Source organism: Dreissena polymorpha, chromosome 7 (assembly GCF_020536995.1).
Source record: "Dreissena polymorpha isolate Duluth1 chromosome 7, UMN_Dpol_1.0, whole genome shotgun sequence".
Classification (NCBI taxonomy): domain Eukaryota; kingdom Metazoa; phylum Mollusca; class Bivalvia; order Myida; family Dreissenidae; genus Dreissena; species Dreissena polymorpha.
In genome coordinates, this window is record NC_068361.1 from 61,010,470 (window position 1) to 61,032,674 (window position 22,205).

Here is a 22,205-nt window from a genome sequence, read left to right on the forward strand (position 1 = left end):
CATCTTCATTTTAATCAGTTGCTTTTAAGCAATTTAAACCGTTGTATATATTCACATTCCGTAAATATCAATTGCACAACACAAACCTGATCCTAGATTGTATCCTTAATATTTACTGACCTCACGGAGCGTATATTGACAGTAGTTGAAACGAGTATTTGACCTTTACTGTAGTCAATTCAAATTATGCAAAAAATAATCATCCGATTTTATGGGTGCATACGTTATCTTGTTGCTTATTAATTCCTCTTTCAAAAAAAATATAACTTTTAGTATATTTCCGTTGTTATTAATGGATGCATAGCGAGTTAAACATGAGAAATACACATTTTATGTTTTTCCCACGCGCGTTTAACCTTGTCGATACTTTGTTACGTAACCAGTAGCTATCGATTAGCGTACATCGAAGCGCAGAGGTTATACATTTTGATGTTCCCACTCACGTCTTTTTTCTAATTTTTTTTTTAAACCTCGGCCGATTTTGATAAATTATATATCATTAGAAAGCCTACATTTCGTAGTTTTCAGATATATAAATATATATGAAGTTTTACTTCTAATTTGGGCAGCCCGGCGAGTTATAACTTTAACTTTTGCAAATATCATACCGTTTTAGAATCTATATTTACGGTAAACGTGGTCGTACTTTATACAGATTGTAACGTTTATATTAGGGGTTCAGTTTTTAAAACTACATCTTGCTTAGGAGAATAGAATTCTGTATACGATAGATAAAAAAGGGGGTTTAAAAATGAAAGTAAATAAGGAATGACTTTGTACGAAAGTAGCTCGCGGTCATAACGCTCCGAACTGATCCTACGGTCTTGGCGATTATGCTTTTGTTTTGATACCGACCATTAAATTTCCGTTGCCAGGATTATTATATTTTTTTTATCGAATATATTGTTCACGAAACATATCAATAAATCTTACTATTAATGAAGCTTAATAAATTAACGATTTCAGCTCTTGTTTATAACACTGAAAGGGTGATATTTTTATATGAGACCTCGTAAATATATATATAAAGCGGACCCTCTTGATATTTTCGGCTTTGCACACTTCAAATAAAAAGGGAGTGAAAACATTCGTTTGTTGTTTATTATCAAAGGGGTTATTATGTATAATGATATGAAAGGTGATGTACCTTAAATTATCAATTAATTAAACGTATTTAGAGATTCTTGAAAATCACGGTCGGTGTTACGCAGATCATTCGTATTTTGACATCAGTGCATCTTGTCCAACTATTCAAAATCGGATTTTTTTTCACTGGGATGATGACGACTTAGATTTAGACGAATTGTTAGGTGATTACACATGTAGCAGTGATGATTCTGAGAATGTTAAACTGTGTAAGAATGTAATAGTGACAACAGCAATCGAATCAGTGGGTGTCTACCAGTGTACAGAGTGCCCAAAAACTTACAAGACAATGTCTCGTTTTCGGGGTCATATGATTTCCAAGCACGGATACGAAAGAGTGAATGGTAAATATTTCATGCTTATTTCATCGATTGCATCTGAATCGGAGAGCATTATTGATAGTGGTAAAGAGTAACAGATCTTGTTCGGTTTGACAAAGGTAGATTGTTTTTACTCTATTACATGTTTGTTATAATCATTCTTGATTTTAGTTGTATTTCACTTGGAATTAATACAAAAATAGAGAGGTCATTGTTTAAAGCTTTGACACCTTGATTAAGCCTCATCTGGGGTGTGAGTGCTTGATTGTAATACCCATTAATGGCACGCTTCCAACAAGGTCTTGTTTATAACACAGACAGGGTGTTAATTTTATTACGAGACAGCGTATATAGCGGACCCTCTTGATATTTTTTGGCTTTGCATACTTCAAATAAAATGGGTGTCAAACATTCACCGTTTGTTGTTTATTTTCAAAGAGGTTATTATGTGTAATTATATGAAAGGTTATTTACCTTAAATTATCAATTAATTAAAATTATTTAAAGATTCTTGAAAATCCCGGCCGAAAAATATCAAGAGGGTCCGCTATATAAACAAGAGCTGAAATCGTTAATTTATTAAGCTTCATTAATAATTAGCTTTATTGATATGTTTCGCGAACAAAATATTTCAATATATTCCATAAAAAAATATAATAATCATGACAAAGGAAATTAAATGGCCGGTATCTAAACAAAAGCATAATCGCCAAGACCGTAGCATCAGTTCTCTGCGTTAGGACCGCGCGATACTTTCGTACAAAGACATTCCTTAATTAATTTCATTTTTAAAACCATTTTTGTTATATCGTATACAGAATTCTATTCTCCTAAGCAAGATGTAATTTTTAAAACTGAACTCCAAATATAAACCTACAAATCGGTATAAAGTACGAACATTTCAACCGTAAATCTAGACTCTAAAACGGTGTATATTTGCAAAAGTTAAAGTTATAACTCGCTGGGCTGCCCAAATCAGAAAAAAAACATAATATATATTTATATATCTGAAAACTACGTAACGTAGGCTTTCTAATTATATATAATTTGTCAAAATTGGCAAAGAAATGAAAGTATAATATAAAAAAACATGAGTAGGTACATCAACATGTATAACCTCGGCGCTTCGATGTACGCTAATCGATAGCTACTTGTTACATAACAATGTATTGACAAGCTATTTGCCGATACTGTCCCGTTTCATATCCGTCTCATCTAGAGTCCGTGGACAAATATATGATTTAAATATGTTAATTTTCAAATACACATTTGTTTGTCAACAAAACTTTTGCGCAAAAAAATAAACGAATAGATCATTAGCTTATATGAATTTTGGCAGGTGTATCAACCGATGCATTATAAATCATTTTGATATAAAACTGTTCAAGCATACAAAAAACGCAAATAAAACTGTGTACGAAGCATATTACAACCGTTTCTTTCATATTTCTGTGTTCCTTATTATTGAGAAATAGCGTATTATAAATTATTAAAATGAAAGGACAAATAAACTTGTTTTTCTATGTACCTGATTTACTTATAAAACGATATACATTTACTTATTATAAAAAAGTTATTATATAATCCAGCGATATATTGTATGGTTAATCTTATAAACAATAATTCCGTCATTGCACAGGTATTTCTCTTGAGGAATACAAAGCCGCTGTGAAGTCAGGATGCTAGTTTGACTTCGTATGCAGTCCTTGTTCAAAAGAACAGACATGTAGAACAGAGGCCACCGATATTGATGCCGACTACGGACTTTCATTCATGTTGCTTGTATGCTGGTATGCTTTCATTGTCGTTTACTACTGAATGATCGTATGTGTTCATCACGTTGTTTTACACTGTTATTTTACGTTATTTTATGTCAAATAAATGAATAAATAGATCAGAAAATTATTTCTTATTTTGTTTTTTGTTACTACTCTAGACTATAAGTTAAATTATTGACGTGATAAATATCCTCTTTTTTAAATCAAAATTGGGGGCGAAACGACGAGGGCGGAAACGTCTTGGGGGTGAAATAACTAGGATGCGAAAATACTTGGGCGTGAAACGTCTGGAATTCCTGATGACCCATGACCGCGTATGTTTAATGAACTTGATTAACATCTTGGTAAACACGTGTGCTCGATTTATGTGTTGGCTTTTGAGCAATAGCCGTCAACAAACCGTATTTCGTAACAGTACGCTTTTTAAAGAGCCATTTTGTAACATTGATAAAGTCTTAAAAATACATATTTTCATTTCACATTTGTATGCTCTCAAAATTGTGTTACCATGTTAGTATCTATAGAATAGTTGTAATTGTGCGAAAACTAACTAGTACAATAATATTAAGGAATATACGTTACACAAATGATTGCATATTTAATTTTACTCTGAAATCTTAAGATTACTATCAAACATTAATGAAAACATCAACGTTGTTTATCCTGTATTAAAACTGGCGGTCAACATATAAAACAACTGGCGATATAACCAACCGTCAAAAAAGCTGTACACAATGGTCTCTGCATGAACGGTCAATATGAAAAACGCTATACTATTAATCAGGTGTGTCTCAAAACATATCTAGCTGCTGTTCGATTGAAAAACATGTCGATATGATTAACGGTAATGAGACCCATCTACCATATAGCCCGTAAAAGACCCATCTAGACTTGCATGTTAAGTTCGGTGAGGACACCTGAACGATATCGAAGTATTTTTCCCCTTGGCCATATTGTTTAAGGTTATTTAAATCATGCGAAATGGGGCGTGGTCGTTTTTGTCCACGGAAGCGCAATTTGAACACGCTTTGTAAAATTTCACTACCTTACATCAGATTCTATATATTAAAACTGTATGCCTTCTAGTTATAGAAAATAAAATTAACATACATTAAAACTCCATTAGCATAATCATCAGCAGGAGATAATACTTGTCACTGCGTTATTGAGCCAAGAAACCTTATAACATTAAATTATCGTTCTCAGTAAGTCTGCATAAAACATTTAATTTGTTAACAAACGTAGTTTATTACAACTGTATTAAGTTATATGCCCAAAATGACACCACTGGGTCTATTTGTCTCATAGAAGATTTTAAGGTATTTGTTATTTATAAGTACATGTACACATGTTTATATTAAAGGGACCTTTTCACAGATTTTGGCATATTTTGAAGTTTGTCTTTAAATGCTTTATATTGATACATGTAAACATTGGATCTAAAAAGCTCCAGTAAAAATCAAGAATAAAATTAAATAAACGAAAAAAAAGTAACCCTTAGCAGGGCTCGAAACAGTGACCCCTGGCGTCCTGGAGTAAAAACCAATTAGACCGCTCGGCCATCCTGCCATGCTTGTATGACAGACGTATTTTATACTTTATATAAGTAATCTTCGTAGTTTCACAAAATAAAACGACAACAACAGAACTCTCCAAATTATTCAATCGTTTCGCGTTGCAATGCTTTATATAATTTTCAGGTTTTTAAATCGTCAAAAGATGCATATAATGGCTATATTAGACCATGGTAAATGTTCAGTATTACTGTTTCCTCACAAATATCATGACTAAAACGAAAGTTTGTGAATCTGAAACAACTTTTTTCAATTTTGTCAATTTACAGAAACGTGAAAAGATCCCTTTAAAATTAAAGACATTTCTGACAAATTGCTTTCAAAACACTGGTAATAGGTTTTAGCGCATGTGTCAGTCGACAAAGAAAAATGTTTAAGTAAACATGACTTCGAATACCCTGGAAGTCAAGTATGTGGGATATCAGGATATTTAATATTGTATCGATATGCATGAACGAACACATAAAGTTGTTGAAATATTACAATTTTAAGCGTATTCACTGTCGCTGAGTGTTATTGAAAATGAATAAACATTTGGTGGTCTACGTCATGAGACAGAAACTTTAAAATTGTCAATTTTGGGTTGTACACTCTTAAGCATTTGCATTTGCAGGTGATGTTGTTGTTTTTTTAAATCATCACGCTCGGCGCATGGTTTAGTGCACAACATATCTGCACTTCATATTACTCTTTGTCATAATACAACAAGTCGATTGTCATATAAATTTATAATAGAACATACACACGGTGCATATACCACGTGACTTTTTCGGATCTGTGTTGGGAGAATAAAGCGCGAATTAATTAACCTTTTTAAGGATCTCTTTTTAAATATTTCACCATTTTTAATGGGGTAAAGTGTAGAGCCCGCTCATTCGTAAGGGTTTTCCATAGATAACATGATCTTTTTAAACAATTAAGTTTTTTGTTCAGTAAAGTGCAACCGCGCGTTTGAACGGTTAGAAAAATGTCGGATCAGTGTGGAGACTTCATATTACACTTTATCTCATTAAAAATGGTGTAATATTTAAAAAAAACATCATTAAAAATGTTTACTGGGTCGTGCTTTATTGTCCCAACACATATCTTAAAAAGTCACGTGGTATAGGCACCGTGGCACAGTAATATGACGATTTCAGGTAACAATTATCGGAGGCAGGAGGAATGGTATAAGATACAATAAGATAAAAATAATTATATACAGTCTGATAACATATATCAACAATACAAAAATGTTGATATTGAGTACTTTCACTCTACAATTATTAACAATATTCTCTGTAGACCACTTTAAAATTAATCTAATTTAAATTATAAGCAATGAAAAAAGGGCGATACAATAGTAAATAGTGAATAGAGAGAGTTATAATTTTTTGTATTTGGTATTTCTTTTCAAATTCTATCTATGATCTTTGATCATATGAAGGTTCATTAAAATACCTTCAATACACGCAGAGTTCTTCTCCACAACACTACTATACAATAAAGAATCAAATGGCATTAACTCAACAAATATTGATAAAGTAGTGTGGTTCTCAAACTATGAACTTCCTCGTAATGTCCCATTTCAATGAATAAAAATGTCATTGAAATTCCTTGAACACTATAGAGCGTGCTCAGGTAAAGAAAGATGTGTATCTTTTTACCTTGATGTGTTATATCAAAACCCAATTAATTATGATAACATAACATCACAAGCACGCTGTCTCCTTGTCCTCCTTGGTGATGAAGTCATGTTTTGCTGCTATTTCTCAATATTTGTGATAAGGTGGTAATTTGCATCCTCTTTGCAGATCTTCCGCCTTGGTCGTCGTACCTGTTTAAACCCTGAAACGCGACTACTCCCAAGCAAGAGGTTAACGATTGCATGCGGACAAGAATGAAGCTCATTCTATTAGTATTAAATATATCGATGTGCACTGTGATTATAGGACACAAGTGTTTCGCTACTGGGGGTAAGTCTAACAAACGTACCGTGGATTTAAGATTATATTCAATTTTAATTTCTGGAATATACTTTAATTGTGTGGTTAAAATTGGCAGGGGTTTATGTAGAAATCACCGATGCAATCACTTAGGAAAATAACGTGTCATGTGTGCTACGTTTACTTATGTAGAATAATAATAAGCAGTTGCTGTTCTTCGCCCGAACAAGATACGCAAAATACAGGTTTGAACGTTTTTATTGTAAATGACGCGTGTACGTGTCGTTATCATATAAGTCGGATAATCCTTTATATATTAAGTTATGCAGTTATATTATCAAAGAAAAACTTTAATGTGATGTTCCATTAATTCGTTAGCTGGGTCCGAGATAACTCTTGTCGGTGACGGAAGAGGCACGAATGGCGCCAAGGTTACGCGAGGAGATACACTCACGATGACGTGTTCAGTGCAGGAGAATGTAACGCATGTAACGTGGCTGAAAACCGAAGCTACATCGAACGCCACTGAAGAGAGACACGTGATGATGGGGCATAAGCATGACGGTACATGCGGTTTCTTTCCTCATATACCGCCGAATGATGTCGACTGCGCATGTGTTAGTCAACGTGTGTTTACATGTAAAATAAACCACGTTACTGATACTGAACATGGCGACAGATGGAGATGTGAGGCTAAAATAAATAATCAAAACATGTCCAGCCAGGATATACAGATTTATGTTCACGGTAAGCGTAGTGAAACCCTTCCAGTAAAATAGTAATGAAGAGTTAAGTGTGACAGGCGACGGATTACTACTAACCTTATTTATGAATGCTATTATCTATATTTTATCAAGTTAATCTTAATTGCAACAAAGCAAATATTTACCTTTTTAACGCATTTTACTCCCCACAAGTTAAAAGTACAATGAATCTGTTGAAAAACAAGTGTACATAATTATTTATAGTTTGTTCTAACAATGGCAGACACCAATACTAGAGTGGTTTTGTTTATTGGAACAATAGTTGCCTCATTGTGAATTCGACATATCTTTGAAGGTTTGCTATGTTATGTATGTTTGAGTTTGTATTTGCATCTCGATTTAATTTTTTTAAATAGGCATATTACTAATATCAAACAACAGTTTTAAAATAAATCATGGTTTCAATACATACCAGTACCTTTCGTTTATGTTTATGTTGAATATACGGCCATATACATTAAAATATCTTACTTCACTAACAAACAGCGTTAAACCTTTAGTTTCTGTTCCCAAAATGAATGTTAATTACTTTAAAAATGACCCAATCAAGTACATTACCTTACACAACTACAAATCAACAGTGTATGTGGTTGTGAAAAATTTGAAACCATTCTGTTTGCTAAGTAATTTATCAGATAGTGACAACTCTGGATCAAATGTTCAATGGTCGAACGTCTAGGTTGTAAAAATAAGTTTGTGTTCAGGTGATTAATATTTTTCAGATCAGGAAAACTCTGTCTTTGTCGACCAATCGTCAAACGTAACGCTTGTTGGCGTCTGTGGGAGTCTTGTACTCGGTTTAGTCTTGGGACTTTCAGTCGGCATACTGCTTACACGATGTGTCCTGCGTCGTCGACAAAGAAGTAAGCGTCGAAAAAAAGTTTAACTTTTGAGAAAAGGTTATGATTAACACATTAACCTAGCTATTTTACATTTGAATATCTTTTTAAATTAAAGCATTTGCATTTATGTTCATGTATGACATTTTGATATTGAATGCATTACGCAAACATTTTTTGTTCTTTCTTTTAAGTTGCTCAAAGCCGTCTCGAAAATAAACCAAGGTATTTAAAGAAGACATTTGAGTTTGAACAGTTAAAGTTACGTATTGTTGCTTGAGTTTTCCAAATTATAATTGGACCCATTGTAAAAACTTGTCTTTAATTTTAGTTCGTGCAAAGACGCCACAGGGGAAAATATGTACATTACAGTCGTGTCGCAATTGGAAGACACTGAGCAAGATTCTAGCGTTTCTCATGGAAATGGTAGACGACAGAACACAAACTGCAAAGAACAACCACTCACAATGATGTCATCAACAAACATAACTTACGGCGACATGCACTTGCGGGCTGAAGGACATCAGACACTGCCCGGCAGTATGTATATATATATCATAGCCAGACAGCATTTACAAAGATGTTTAGATGTGTGCAATACGTTTCTCATAGATGTTACATTGGTTTAAAAAGAAAGTATGTTAAACTGTGACAAACTAAGGGACTTATTGGTTTAAAATATCAAATTAAAGAACTAAACATTGATTATACATATTCGATATAAATTATTATTTTATAGCCCAAAGTTCATATTAGTCATGTTATAACTGAAAAAAAGGTAATTATGTTTCTTAAAATGTTTTTTAAAATTCCATAAAAATGTAACCATACAATTGTTTTTTTTTCCAGATAGTCTACATCAGCAACACAATGTAGACTTAAGGTAAATGCATTTGTTGAACACACGTTCTAAGATGTAAATATAGTTTAAATTGAGATCCAAGCAAAGGTATCCAATAGTATGTTTAGAAGGCAGCGGCTGTTGTTGGCATTCTCAAGATATGATACTCAAGATAGTATAGTATATAAGCAAGTTATTCGTTTCACGCAATATCGTATTTTTATAAAGTTTGTGTGATCACATGTTTTTGCGAGCAATTTAACACTAATAATAGTTTGCGACCCTTTGGGCTAATGATATAACTGTTCCATACACATATTTTGCCAAATAGTAGAGATCAAAACAGACACATGCATAAAGCTTCATTTCAGCTTATGTATTTGTTTCGTATGCCAGCATCTGTGGTGTACACGCTGAGAATCTTCGTCAAACAGTGCTTATAGGAAAAACGATCTTGACCATTTTAATTAATTTTCCCTCATCAATAAGCGCTTGTGTCAATAAATATAGCATGAGGTTCGGAAAGATAGAAGGGAATATAATAATGTCGCTTGTTCATAAGAGCGAGCGTATTAGCATTAATTAAATGAACAAAAAGTCGACGGTTACACATTTGGCATAGGACGGAGCGAACAGTTTTCTGTTGAACGTTGAACGTTTTCTGATATGGCTTTCACACATAGTCCTTCGACTCGAAATGCTATTTCCGCAAGCAACAAATGTTCATGCATTTTGTGTAATTTTCCATCAACGTTATATTTTTCCGATTATGATGTGGTGTCTTAACATGAAGTTATAATTCGTTGATTTACATAATATATTGGTTCAACTGTTTCAGACCATTAACACCGCCTTCTGCTGCGTATGAATCTCTGACTCCTTAGTAACGTCGACTGTGATTATATGCTTGTAATTAAGCAGACTCGGGATACGTGTAACATTCGGCTGAATTAGAACTATGAAGCAATTTTAATTGTGATGTTTTGTCGTTGTTGACCCTTTTTCATTAACACTGCGTCGGTCAAAGAAAGTTTTGCCACAATCTGAAATTTCACAAGCTTAGCCAATATTAGCGGATAATGAGTGCTAAAAGCACATATTTGTGCCAGTACATGACACCTGACCTATATAACATGTAAATCACACGTGAGAGGACATTAGTTTTGGACCACCATTACGTTGTTTATTATATTGTCTTTATAACATATTGTAAAAAATAAATATCATATTTGTTGCTGTGTATACTTTCTTTACTCTTGGCTTAATGATTGAAACATATATTTTAGAGTATACATATATTCACGCATTCTCTTAGTTAAACAAGAAAATTACAGTACTCTTGTTCAAAACTATGTAATAATACGCACCATTCATATACAAAGCAAATTCGTGGACGATGCAAGTACTATATGAGTGTAAATAGTATATAGTAACATCATCTTAAAGTCACAGACATTTCTGAAAAATTGCTTTCAAAACACTGGTAATAGGTTTAAGCAGATTTGTCAGTCAACAAAGCAAAATGTTTAAGTAAACATGACTTCGAATACCCAGGAAGTCAAGTATGTGGGATATTCAGGATATTTAATATTGTATCGATATGCATAAACGTACACATATACTTGTTAAAATATTACAATGTCAAGCTAATTTCGTGTCGCTGAGTGTTATTATAAATGAACAAACATTTGGTGTTCTAAGTCATGATACAGAAACTATAAAATTTTCAAATTTTGGTTGTACACTCTTAAGCACATGTAGTTGCTGTGGATTTTTTTCAAATCATTACGCTCGGCCCATGATTTAGTGCACAACATATCTGCAATTTATATTACTCATTGTCAAAATGAAACAAATCGATTGTCATGTAAAAAATTATAAAAGTACACACAGTTATATGACGATTTCAGGAAACAATTATCGGAGGCAGGAGGAATGGTATAAGATACAATAAGATAGAAATAATAACATAAGGTCAGATAATGTAAAACAAAAATACTCGACACGGACGCAAGATGATTTCGTTATAGGACGCGATCGAATTAGTGTATTTAAAACGCACAAACCTTTTCACAAACACACATTATTATACATTATTCACAAACAGAAAACAATTGTTATCAATTATGTAATCGTACACTAGTTCGCCCAGTTCGAATGTTACACGCAATTATATTTCCAATCATTACAGGCATTGTACATAAAAGCATGCGTAACTGTAGTATGCATATTTTAAAATGCCGAATTCGTCTACGTTGATTTCATTTATCTTCCCGTTTAATGAATAGTAAAGCTCAATACAAATAGCAGCGATATACAATAGGTTTGAGAGAAAAGATGATTGTGCAAAGACCTTGGGAATCCCAATTAACATGCCTAACGGTGTCCCAATTATTTTAAAAAGGCCTTATGTTTCTTTAACACCACACAACGACACAAGGAAGCAATTATCACAAATTTTAAAAGATTACAACGAATAGCTGAACTGTTCAAAACAATTAAACATCATTATTACTATGCGCACTCTGGTATAATGTCTTTGTCATGTCCCACATGTTATTTTTGTGGGCTTATTATTATACTGTATTTAAGTTATTGGGTTGAGATAAGTCTCTATCCGGTCATCTTCTACTGTCATGTAGGTGTCATCAATCCTGGAATATATTAGACACATTGAGTATGTACAACATGCAATCCGTAATTGACTAATATTGACTTCAATATGGCAGCCGAAAGTCCGTCACTACCTATTATTGCTTTGTAAATGCTGCGGTTCAACGACATTAATACAACACACTTTTCAGAATAAACTAAAGACCAGGTTATAGGCTTTTCGAAGTTGTTCAGTTCTACAGTTATAGTAAACACGTTTAAGCAAATGTATTGCATGCAACACAACATGTGCAAAACAACAAAAAAGTAACAACGCACAGTTGTACTTATGATTTAATATCATGACATTTGTATTTTAGATTCCATAATGACCAATGTTACATGTATTATGATTTTAAATTGTAATATTAATGAAGAGGCTATTCACATATTACATTCACATTTGCATTATTAACCTCATATTTAAGTCCAACAATAAGCATACCATATAGCACATGTATTCATATTCATAACATACCATGTTCATATTTGCGTTTACCTGTATTACAATATTCAGATCGCATAAAGATGCCCGATGGTACATGCACAATGTGTTCAGAGTGTGATATTTAAGACGAGGCTATTCACTTATAACATTCACATTTGCATTTAATTTAGTAATATCATATAGAATCTGACAGAAAGTGAACCATCTAACATGCTGTAATATGCAAGACGATTGGTTTACGCATACGTTTATAACACAGTAACTTTATTGTACGCTTGTTTTTTAGTAAGTGTTATAAGACAACCACCGTGCACTTTGTAAGATAATTGACTTACTGTTTCACATTTGTTTCGAATTGTAATTTCATGTCTGAAATGAAAATTGTGCATTTGTCAATGATCAATCCTTGATTGATATACGGGATAAACATAAATTAAAGTATTCTTCTTCAAATGAACTATATTGGTGGTTTGTATTTATCATTTTCATCAACATTTAGACTTGTGTATCAACAGTTTGAAACAAAAACGAAAACCCTTAGAAATATTTCGTTTGGTTGGAAAGTATTTATGAATTTATTGATAGTATAGTTGAAACTTTTACGAATACAAAACTTAACATGTTAAATGAAATACACCTTTGCAAACCGTAGTCAAGATGTTGTTCTAATAACACATACCTTCATAATTGGACCCAGAACTTTTTGTAATTTTCGCGTTCGTTCTTTGATGCATCATACACCACATAACACACATTCCTGCTCCGAATCCAAACGCAATGCAACCCACAGTAACGCCAGTAAGAACCTCTGTCGGAAACAACGGACTTACCTTAGCACTCTGTTTGATATATGCGGTGAACGAACGAAAAAAGCAGCATAAGAATGTAATAATTATATTAAAATGACAAGCATCAACGCATGTGAATAACTCATACTTAAAAGTAAAACAGTGGCCTGCCTTATTAAAAGAAAAAACAGATGTTTATAAATAAAAGCTCCGATGGACAATCGCCGTGGCGTAGTGGATGTGGTGTCCGCCTAGCGATCGGGAGGACACTAGTTCGATCCCCACAGTGGGAGCGTTCTTTAAATCTCCCCAAAGACACTAAAAACTGGTTCTAGTCCCAGGAAACGGTATCGAGAGCGTTTCAAATTAGCATAAGGCTTTCAATGCAATCGAGCTTATAATAAATAGATTTAGAATTAAAGTACCGATTCCAAACGCAATGTCTCTTCTACTTAGAGTTGCATTCTGTAACACAAGACGGGACGTCACACTTGGATCGGTATCTGCAATTAAAGAACGAAAAAGATGTACATGCCTATCGACGTGTGGTTGTATTAAAATGGCAAAACTTCAGTTAAGACACAGTAACATTTAAGAAATAATCGACGGGTAACCGTTGGTTATTGCAGTAATAACCAACGGTATGGACATCCGATGCGTAGGAATTAAACCACGAGGGCGTAGCCCAAGTGGTTCAAGATAACAAGCATCAGAACGACATACCGTTGGTTATCACCGCAATAACCAACGGTAACCCGTCGATTACTTCGATTCTAACACGATTTCATTAATAAGTTATCCGTGACGTTAAGGTTAACAATGAGAATTATATTGACCGAACGTCATCCACTTTTCCGCAAAAACGTGACGTCACCACAACAAAGAGAATCAAATGACGTCGTCTTCATTCATAAACAGTGCACGGACAATCAAAGCGACGTCATACTTATCTCCGTTGGTATATCGGGGTAATAACCCACGGTGGTTTTCCTTCTTTGTATGTAGAAAACAAGTTACGTGCCGTGGTAGAATAGACGATCTATATTATACATTTATTTTATTTTGATTAAGTTCTTACGAAGGACTTTTATCCATGGCTCAACGTTCGATGTTACAGGTTGACTTCCGTTGTTACCCTTGCAGTACAGTCGCATGTTGTGCTCATATTTCGAAGGCATGACTGTTAGCGTGCTCGTGGTGATATGCTTCCTTGATGTTGTGCTTGAAGATGCACACGTGAGGTTAATGTCATCCATGATATCGTGAGGTGTGCCGTAATCCAAATACCAATGAATTGATGGGGCAGGTAGACCAAAATCACTGGTACATGTGAACAGAGATGCCTGGTTTACTATTAACGATACTGGGTCATCATTCGGGGAAAGTGTCAGTGTTGTGATCGGCACTGAAACAATCACTTGTGTACGCACTTCTACTCGGATGGCAGACGGTGAAAATATGGGCATCTATATATATATTGTTGCATACATTAATATGTTAATTCTTGTAATATACTATTCATTAATTACAGGTCAATATTAATACCTCGTTGCTTGAGGGCCAGAAAGGGATAATAGGCCCGCAGAGTGAATTATCACCCCGAAGCCGTAGGCCTGAGGGCGATTATTCACTCCAGGGCCGATTATCTCTTCTGGTCCTCAAGCAACGATGCTATTAATACTTAATCCCCGTTAACTGTACTATTTATTACACAACCAGAGTTCCGTACTTTAATTTTCATTCAATTGAACACGTTATGACGTATCTCATGTGACGTAATTTCTGTGACGAAACACAGTTTAAGCCAAACTCTCTGGATTTTAGGGACAACAATTCCGTCGTAGAGGATTTATATTTAACAGTTAAATATTTTTTAGCATCGAATGAATCCAAAATTTATTTCGGATTGTGTGTTTGTCATGCATTATTAGGGATGAATTTTGTGTAATCGCTTCGACAAGTCATTCGATTTCGTAAATCGTGTTTTTGGTGAAAGTGGTTAGCATTCGATACAATCGTTTAAAAAAGTGTGATTTAAAGTCAATATAAAATAACTGATGGAATAACAAAAAAGGACGGAATAGCACATCGTTGTTATTTTATTATTATAAACATCGGATATAATTTGTCGAGGTAAGTGTTTCTATCTTTAACTATAAATTGTACTATCGTCAGTTCAATGAATCCTGTAAAAACTCAAATAGAGGCATATATCCAATGTACATAAGAGTTTCAGTTTTAATCGATATTTGTATAATCCAAACTGTGTGCTACACGTCTTTAACATTATGTTCGATTCTTTCGTTGAGTTGTGGTTAGTTGTATTGATCAACGTTGGCTAATACTGAATGTGGACGCCATTTTGTTATTACGTTAATGTACTTTAAAACGTATGTTACTATATATAGTAACACAATTGACTCGAATGCATGTGATTATCGGTCCAAACAATGTGATTTTTACGTCTGGCAATGAAGGGCCAAATGTCGATAATCGGCCCACTTAACGTTACGGTCAACGAGTTAGGTAATTTAACAAAATGGCGTCCACAATCAGTCTCAGCCAACGGTGATCAATACAATTAACCTTAACTCAAGTATTACGAAAGCCTACGGCCTTCGGGGCGATTATTCAATCTGCGGGCCGATTATCACTTCTTTCCCTCAAGCAACGAGGTATTAACCTCTAAAACATTATTAAAATACATTGAACTAATTGTATTTAATTCTATTGATTTAAAGAAGGCACTTTAAAGACATTAGTTTCACAGACGTTCTATGGGAAACCATTTATGTAGTGTAAGCAATTTAGTATGCTGTCCGATTGATGGTAATACAAAAACAAATGGTACTTTCAATGCTTTGTAGGTCAAAAGTATTATTTCACGTGAAGCTAAATAATGTTAACATAATGCGTGAATGAACTACAACATATAATAATTTCAGTTTTAAATAATTCTTAAAACGAACCAGTGCACTTGGGAACATTACAGTACTCCCAACGACGACTAGGGTCAGTTGTGTAGCACCAAAGACGCCCATCCCCGCCTCGAGGATCTCTGCAGTAGTTCTTCGCGTCAATGGCCAATTGACGACCTGCAAATATTCGACCATCGCGGTATGTGTGCTGGTGAGGCGTGTCCAGGCTCCAGAGTTGACATTCCCGCCCACTTTCCGTGCGGTTTACCGAGCCTTGCCAATCGGCAGACACCACGAAACAGCCCGCTTTGTGGAAAAATGAAAACAAAATAATCATTGGTCCTGTTCGTAGCTTGATAAATTGGCAAAATTGAAATAAGTGTTTCACATTTCCAAATTTTCAGTGTAGTTATGGATTTTTGCAAGGGAACATTATTACTGAACATTTACCATGTTCTAAAATATCCATTGCATGCATCTTTTTGCGATTTAAAAATCAAACGCGAAACGATTGAATAATTTGGAGAGTTCTATAGTTATCCTTATATTTTGTGACGTTATAAGGATTGCTTATATAAAGTATAATGTACGGATGGCCGAGTGGTTTCAGCGCTAGACTTTTACTCAAAAGGTCAGTGGTTCGAGCCCAGGTGTGGAATACTTTTAATTATCTTTAATTTGTATTCTTGTTTTATACTGGAGCTTTTTAGTTCTGATGTTTATATTATATATGTAAAGCATTTAATGACAAACTTCAAAGCATGTTAAAATCTGTGAACAAGTCACTTTCAAGTGATAAACATGTAAACGTTCCATTTATGCAACGCATCAAATATGTCAGCTCTGATTGCATAAACAACCACCAGCTTCTCTTAACTGTTTGGCTATATGAAGCCTTAACAAAGAAAGTGCTGAAATTTGAAACGAAATTTTCTGAAACTCATACTAAGCGTTTAAACTGTCATCATAGTTCATATAGGTTAACCATAAAAGTCTTTGAAAACAACGTATATGTGCGTTTTAGTAACATAATAGCATGGTCATTAACATTACTAATTCCACGAGCATAGTTTATGTACATGAAGAATTAATTTACCATTGCGCATCATATAAAACACATTGTTGATATGTATGTCGTAAATGTTAATATCACTTACCAGTTATGCTTAACAAAGGCTTTTGTTCCGATGTTAAAGTTCGTCCGTTGTTGTTCCATGCACAGTACAATCGCATGTTGGTGTCCGATAAGGATGGTATTATTGTCAAGGTACTCACGGTAATATGCTGACATGTTTTGACTGAAGATGAACTCGTAACGTTAATGTCATCTGTTATATCGGGTGTGCCGTTATCCTTATACCAGTAAATGGATGGGGAAGGTACACCAAAGTTACTGGTGCACGTGAATTGCGAAGATTCGTGTTCAATCAACGATACCGGGTCATCCTAAGGGAAAATTGTTAGCATTGTGATGGGTTCTGAAACTATAAATACTACCGCTATACCATCCCCTTTGGACTGTGCTCGAGTTTATGTTATTATAGTATGGTCAGGATGAACTGTGCATAGCAGTATGTGGTGTTAAGTGTTGAAAGTATTCGATAAAGTCTTACAAATTAAAAATGCTTATTTGAAAGGCTGCGAAATTGCGTTTGTATCGCATAACTTTTGAACTGTCGCGTAAAATGGGACTTGAAGCGATTTATGTCGCTAACAAAGATGTGTGGGACGAATGGTTCGAATTTCTAATTCGCAAAAGACGTGGACGAACATCATATTTCTCTACGTGTACAGATTACGAGCCAAACTTCCGATGTTTGCCTGGTTTCTGATTAGTTTAATGACATACATCAATACACTATTAGCCAATCGAGAACAGAATACATCAGAAGTTATTCTCAATATTGAAGAGTTTGTATTCGCATTAAAAACGTCAGGGTCAAACATTAATGGTTATTGTGAGGTCTCCTCGTAAAGAACACACCACCTTAAGTTCAATATTAAGAAATATCTATGACAGAAATTAAAAAGTAATGGTGTCACAAATTTAATGACAACTGACAACTGTTTCTGGGTTAAAAAGTAAGCTAAAAACGTTAACTGGCGTATGATTTTAATGAAGTTGTATGTATATATAAATATATATACATAAATTATAGTATTTGCAAATATTGTACTACTCAGCCAAATGAATGGCTTACGAGTCAATGAGCTAACATATTAGTGTGTAGTCATACAATTAAAGCAATATAGTGCTGGAAATTGTTTGGATCAGTGACATTGTTAAAAGTACTAACATGGAAAGTGTAGATGAGTTACTTTATTTTATTATTAACAAGTGGAGTTACAGTCATAGTATTTTGAGTAAAAATAAGTAATACTATTTACATAAGTAGTATTATGCACATACTGATGTGTTTTTAATGTTTGTCGGATATATATAGAATGCTTCCGAGCCTGTGTACGGTTTAAATTCGTGGGGGTCAGTGCAGTCACAGAAACGCTGAGAGCCTGCGCTAACGGTAAGGGAATATATATGTTCAGATATTTATTAAGACCACAAAGCGTTTTTCATAATGTTGTAGCACAAAGATTTTATCTCTCTGGATAGGACTTCACTATCTTAAGTATGTACTGTATGTCAAAGAGTTTATAAAATCACGTTATCGTCACTTACATGTACTGTAAATAACAAAACAGGGAAAGGCCATTAATAATGTTGTTAGAACTTTAGGTCTTACCCTTTGTTCAAAATACATGTATTTCTATTTATATTTTGTATTTGTGTCAACTCTACATGTGATTATTTTGGAAATAAAATGTGTTTAAATAAACGGTAAGGGAATGCCTGAACGATTTGCGTCATCTAGCATTTAAAAGGGACTTTTATATATTCTACCCAACCATACTGGCCGAGCAGATTTGTGTCATATACTTAAAGCCTGTATAGGTTTAAACATTAAGAGGATCAATGTAAAGTTTATTGTAGCAATCGTTACTTTATTATCAATTCCGAATGAGCAGCTTCTGCACCTGCGGTCAGTTTAATAAGTCAAGTTAATATGCGTTCACTTATTGTTTACATACATACAGTTGTAATAATAAACAATTATTATAGCAACTAATCCGGCTAATTTGTATTTGTCACAGAGTAAGTGCTATATATGTGGGAGTGCAACAAAAATCGAATACCTGTTTTATATATATTCCATATTGTCAGAGAGCAAAATAACACGTTTGTTCTATATATTTTCATCTTTCTTATCCGCATAAATCTTCGAATGTGATGTTTTCGTTTTATTTGTCGGCCGGTTTCAATTTGTTCAATCACAAAGAGAATGTGTTTTTGTCCCGGTACAAATCAACATGTGAAGTTATCTACAACTGTCCAACTCAACTCAACTCAAACAATTTTATTGAAGTAAATACAGGCCACCGGCCCAAAAATACACAATATACACAAATTTTATACAATCACATAGTTGCCTTGTAACTATTTCTATACATATTTAATTATACATTTTTATATAAATAAATAAATACATACAAATTGATGTTGTTTCACATGTAGATATACATATAAATACAAAGTTATGAATTGATGTTGTTTAACAGATGGTATACAAAACTTGCGACTTTATGGATAATTTCATCATTATTTGATCCCATTAATGAATAAAAATCAGATATTGAACATCCCCCATGGTACCAATTAAAAAGATATTGGGTACGGATGTCTGTGTGTTTAAAACAATAGAAAAATGCATGAAATTCACAATCAATAACACGTATATTATTGTTATCCAGACAAAAATAACATAGTCTATCATCAAATGGGATATTTGATTGTCTACCAATCTCAATATTTAATTTGTGATTAGAACATCTAAATTTAGAAAATGCAATTTTATGTTTATATGGTATGTTTTCTAAGGTAAGATATCTTTCAGTATTTAGCATTGTTTTGTAATGCATGTAATGGTGACAGCGAGAAGAATTATTTTTATCACCTTGCCAGTTTTGAGTATAACAATCAATAATACGTTGGCGAAAGTGTCTAATGAATAAATTAACATCACCAATTTCTTGACTTATCCATACATTTCCATATCCATAACGGAATAGCATTGTTTTGACTTCTGAAGCCCAACATTTTCTTCCGGAGTCATCAAGCCCTTTTAACATTAAATAACATTGTTTATGGTATCTATGATTAGGCATAGTTAGTAACGTACACCAATATTTTATAAAATTGACAAAGTAGGTAACACATAATGGGAGACGTCCGCATTCACCATGAACAAGACATGTGTTATTAGGTTTTTTAACATGCAAAATTCGTTTACAAAATTTGTTATGTACAACTTCAATTGAGTTGATATACTCGTAACCCCATATTTGTAATCCATAACATAGAATTGGTTTGATCATACTATCAAACAATATAAATAACTCTTTAGTCGGGAAATACCCAAATGATTTTGTATAGTTGTAAATAGAAAAAATTGCTTTTTGTGCTTGTGCACTTAGTTTTTCATGTGTAGCGCTCCAAGATAATTTTGGTGTAAACATTAACCCCATGTATTTATAAATAGATGTATTATTTATTCGTGTGCCCCGAAAACTCCAATGTTCGTAATGTCTTAAAGGTCCACCGTTCCTAAATACAATTATTTCTGTTTTTTGTAGATTAATTTCCATTCCAGTTAAAGCACAAAATTCGTCAATAACATTTTATTGCTGTTGTAAATTAACTGCTGTTTCGGCACAGCTAGCAACATCATCGGCGAACATTAGACATAGAATGTCGCTGATTTCATTAGTAATGAATATTCCATTTCCACATTTTTCTCGTAACATCGTAGATAATTCATCGATAAATAATGTAAAAATCGTTGGACTGGTTTTATCACCTTGCCTGGTTCCAATATTGTATTTAAAAAATTCTGTTATGCTAACATGTGAAAACAAAGAGTGTCCGTCGGGTTGGAATTGCGGATTTTGAATTTTAAAGCATGAATACAGCGATGTATACATATTGAGTAAAACATTTAAAAAAAATTCATGTATGCCTTTTCTTTGTAGGGACTGGAAGAGTACATGATGATTGATTTTATCGAAGGCTTTCCGGAAGTCAATGTATAAACAATAAAATCTACCTCCCTTTTTTGACAGATATTTTTGAGCTATAGCTTGTAGACAGAATATATTATCGATAGCTGAGTAACCAGTACGAAAACCTGACTGTGATTCATCAATTTTATTGTTGGTTTCTGCCCATTCGTACAATCGTTTATTAATGACACCCGTGAAGATTTTATACATTGTATTTGTAAGTGATATTCCACGATAGTTTTCTGGCATATGTGATGGTCCTGATTTATGAATAGGACAGATAATACTTTTCCCCCATGAATTCGGGAATTCTTTGGTTTCAAAAATGTTGTTAAAAATCTTAACAAGATATGGTGCTAAAATGTCAAAAGTATATTTATAATATTCTGATGGAATGCCGTCTATACCACAGCTTTTGCCATTTTTCAGTTTTCTAATGGCATCTTCGACTTCTGATAAAATGATTGGTGAATTAAGGGATATTGTATAAGAAGCAGGATCTACAGCTATATCGTCCAATAAAATGGGTGGTGCGTTATAATCATATAGTAAATCAGAGAAATAATTTCGCCAATCATTTGGACTTATACTTATGTCAGTGCATATTTTTTGTTTTGCTTGTTTAATTTTTGTCCACAAATAATTTGGGTTATTGCGGTTATTAATAAGTTCCCTTCTGTTTTCTGTTTGGAATTCCGGCATTTTGTTATTGAAGTAATTTTTAAATGTGTTTCTGCGATTTTTGTATTCCCTTAGATCAATTAATGAGTTGGAAAGCCGAAATTTGCGTAAATACTTATATTTCTGCATTTTAAGAAAGTTACAATTTTCGTCCCACCATTTCGGTTGTTCGTCTTTCTTCCTCGGAGACTGTGACATGACTTCGCCAGCTTCGTGATAAAATGACGTAATTTTATCAATAGCTCCGTTAATGTTTTCATTTATAATGTTAATCAATGCTTGGCTGTTTTTATCAAACAAACTTTTTAAGCGATCTAGAAAGACATGTTCAAATTTACTCCTCCATTTATACTTTTTAAGATACGATAATTTACCTTGGTTATTACTGACATTATTTATGTCATCAATATACGTCA

At 33.7% G+C, this 22,205-nt stretch overlaps 2 protein-coding genes across 4 annotated transcripts in view; one reads left to right on the top strand and one right to left on the bottom strand.

Annotated features, from left to right (window-relative positions):
* The window catches only part of LOC127840179 (carnosine synthase 1-like), a 214,085-nt gene that overhangs the window by 86,896 nt on the left and 104,984 nt on the right, over nt 1-22,205 (bottom strand). The gene's annotated exons all lie outside the window — the stretch shown is intronic.
* Nucleotides 6,620-19,402, top strand: LOC127840185 (uncharacterized). Of its 3 annotated transcripts, XR_008030451.1 has the most exons (8): nt 6,620-6,773; nt 7,122-7,490; nt 8,230-8,370; nt 8,541-8,571; nt 8,678-8,886; nt 9,196-9,229; nt 14,193-15,208; nt 16,068-19,402. XR_008030451.1 is itself a non-coding variant. In XM_052368691.1 (7 exons), the coding sequence occupies exons 1-7, from the start codon at nt 6,686-6,688 to the stop codon at nt 10,069-10,071; spliced, it is 918 nt and encodes a 305-aa protein (XP_052224651.1). In that variant the 5' UTR covers nt 6,620-6,685; the 3' UTR covers nt 10,072-10,421. The 3 variants fall into 3 exon arrangements, 2 of the variants coding, with proteins under 2 accessions (XP_052224651.1, XP_052224652.1); XM_052368691.1 differs by lacking the exons at nt 14,193-15,208; nt 16,068-19,402 and adding an exon at nt 10,026-10,421; XM_052368692.1 differs by lacking the exons at nt 8,541-8,571; nt 9,196-9,229; nt 14,193-15,208; nt 16,068-19,402 and having other exon boundaries at nt 8,678-8,825.

Excerpts from the sequence above, each read along its gene's own strand:
- LOC127840185 (XM_052368691.1), top strand. The coding sequence starts at position 6,686 with ATGCGGACAAGAATGAAGCTCATTCTATTAGTATTAAATATATCGATG. Across the intron at positions 7,491-8,229 it reads TATACAGATTTATGTTCACG|ATCAGGAAAACTCTGTCTTT; the intron begins GTAAGCGTAGTG and ends AATATTTTTCAG. Across the intron at positions 8,371-8,540 it reads CCTGCGTCGTCGACAAAGAA|TTGCTCAAAGCCGTCTCGAA; the intron begins GTAAGCGTCGAA and ends CTTTCTTTTAAG.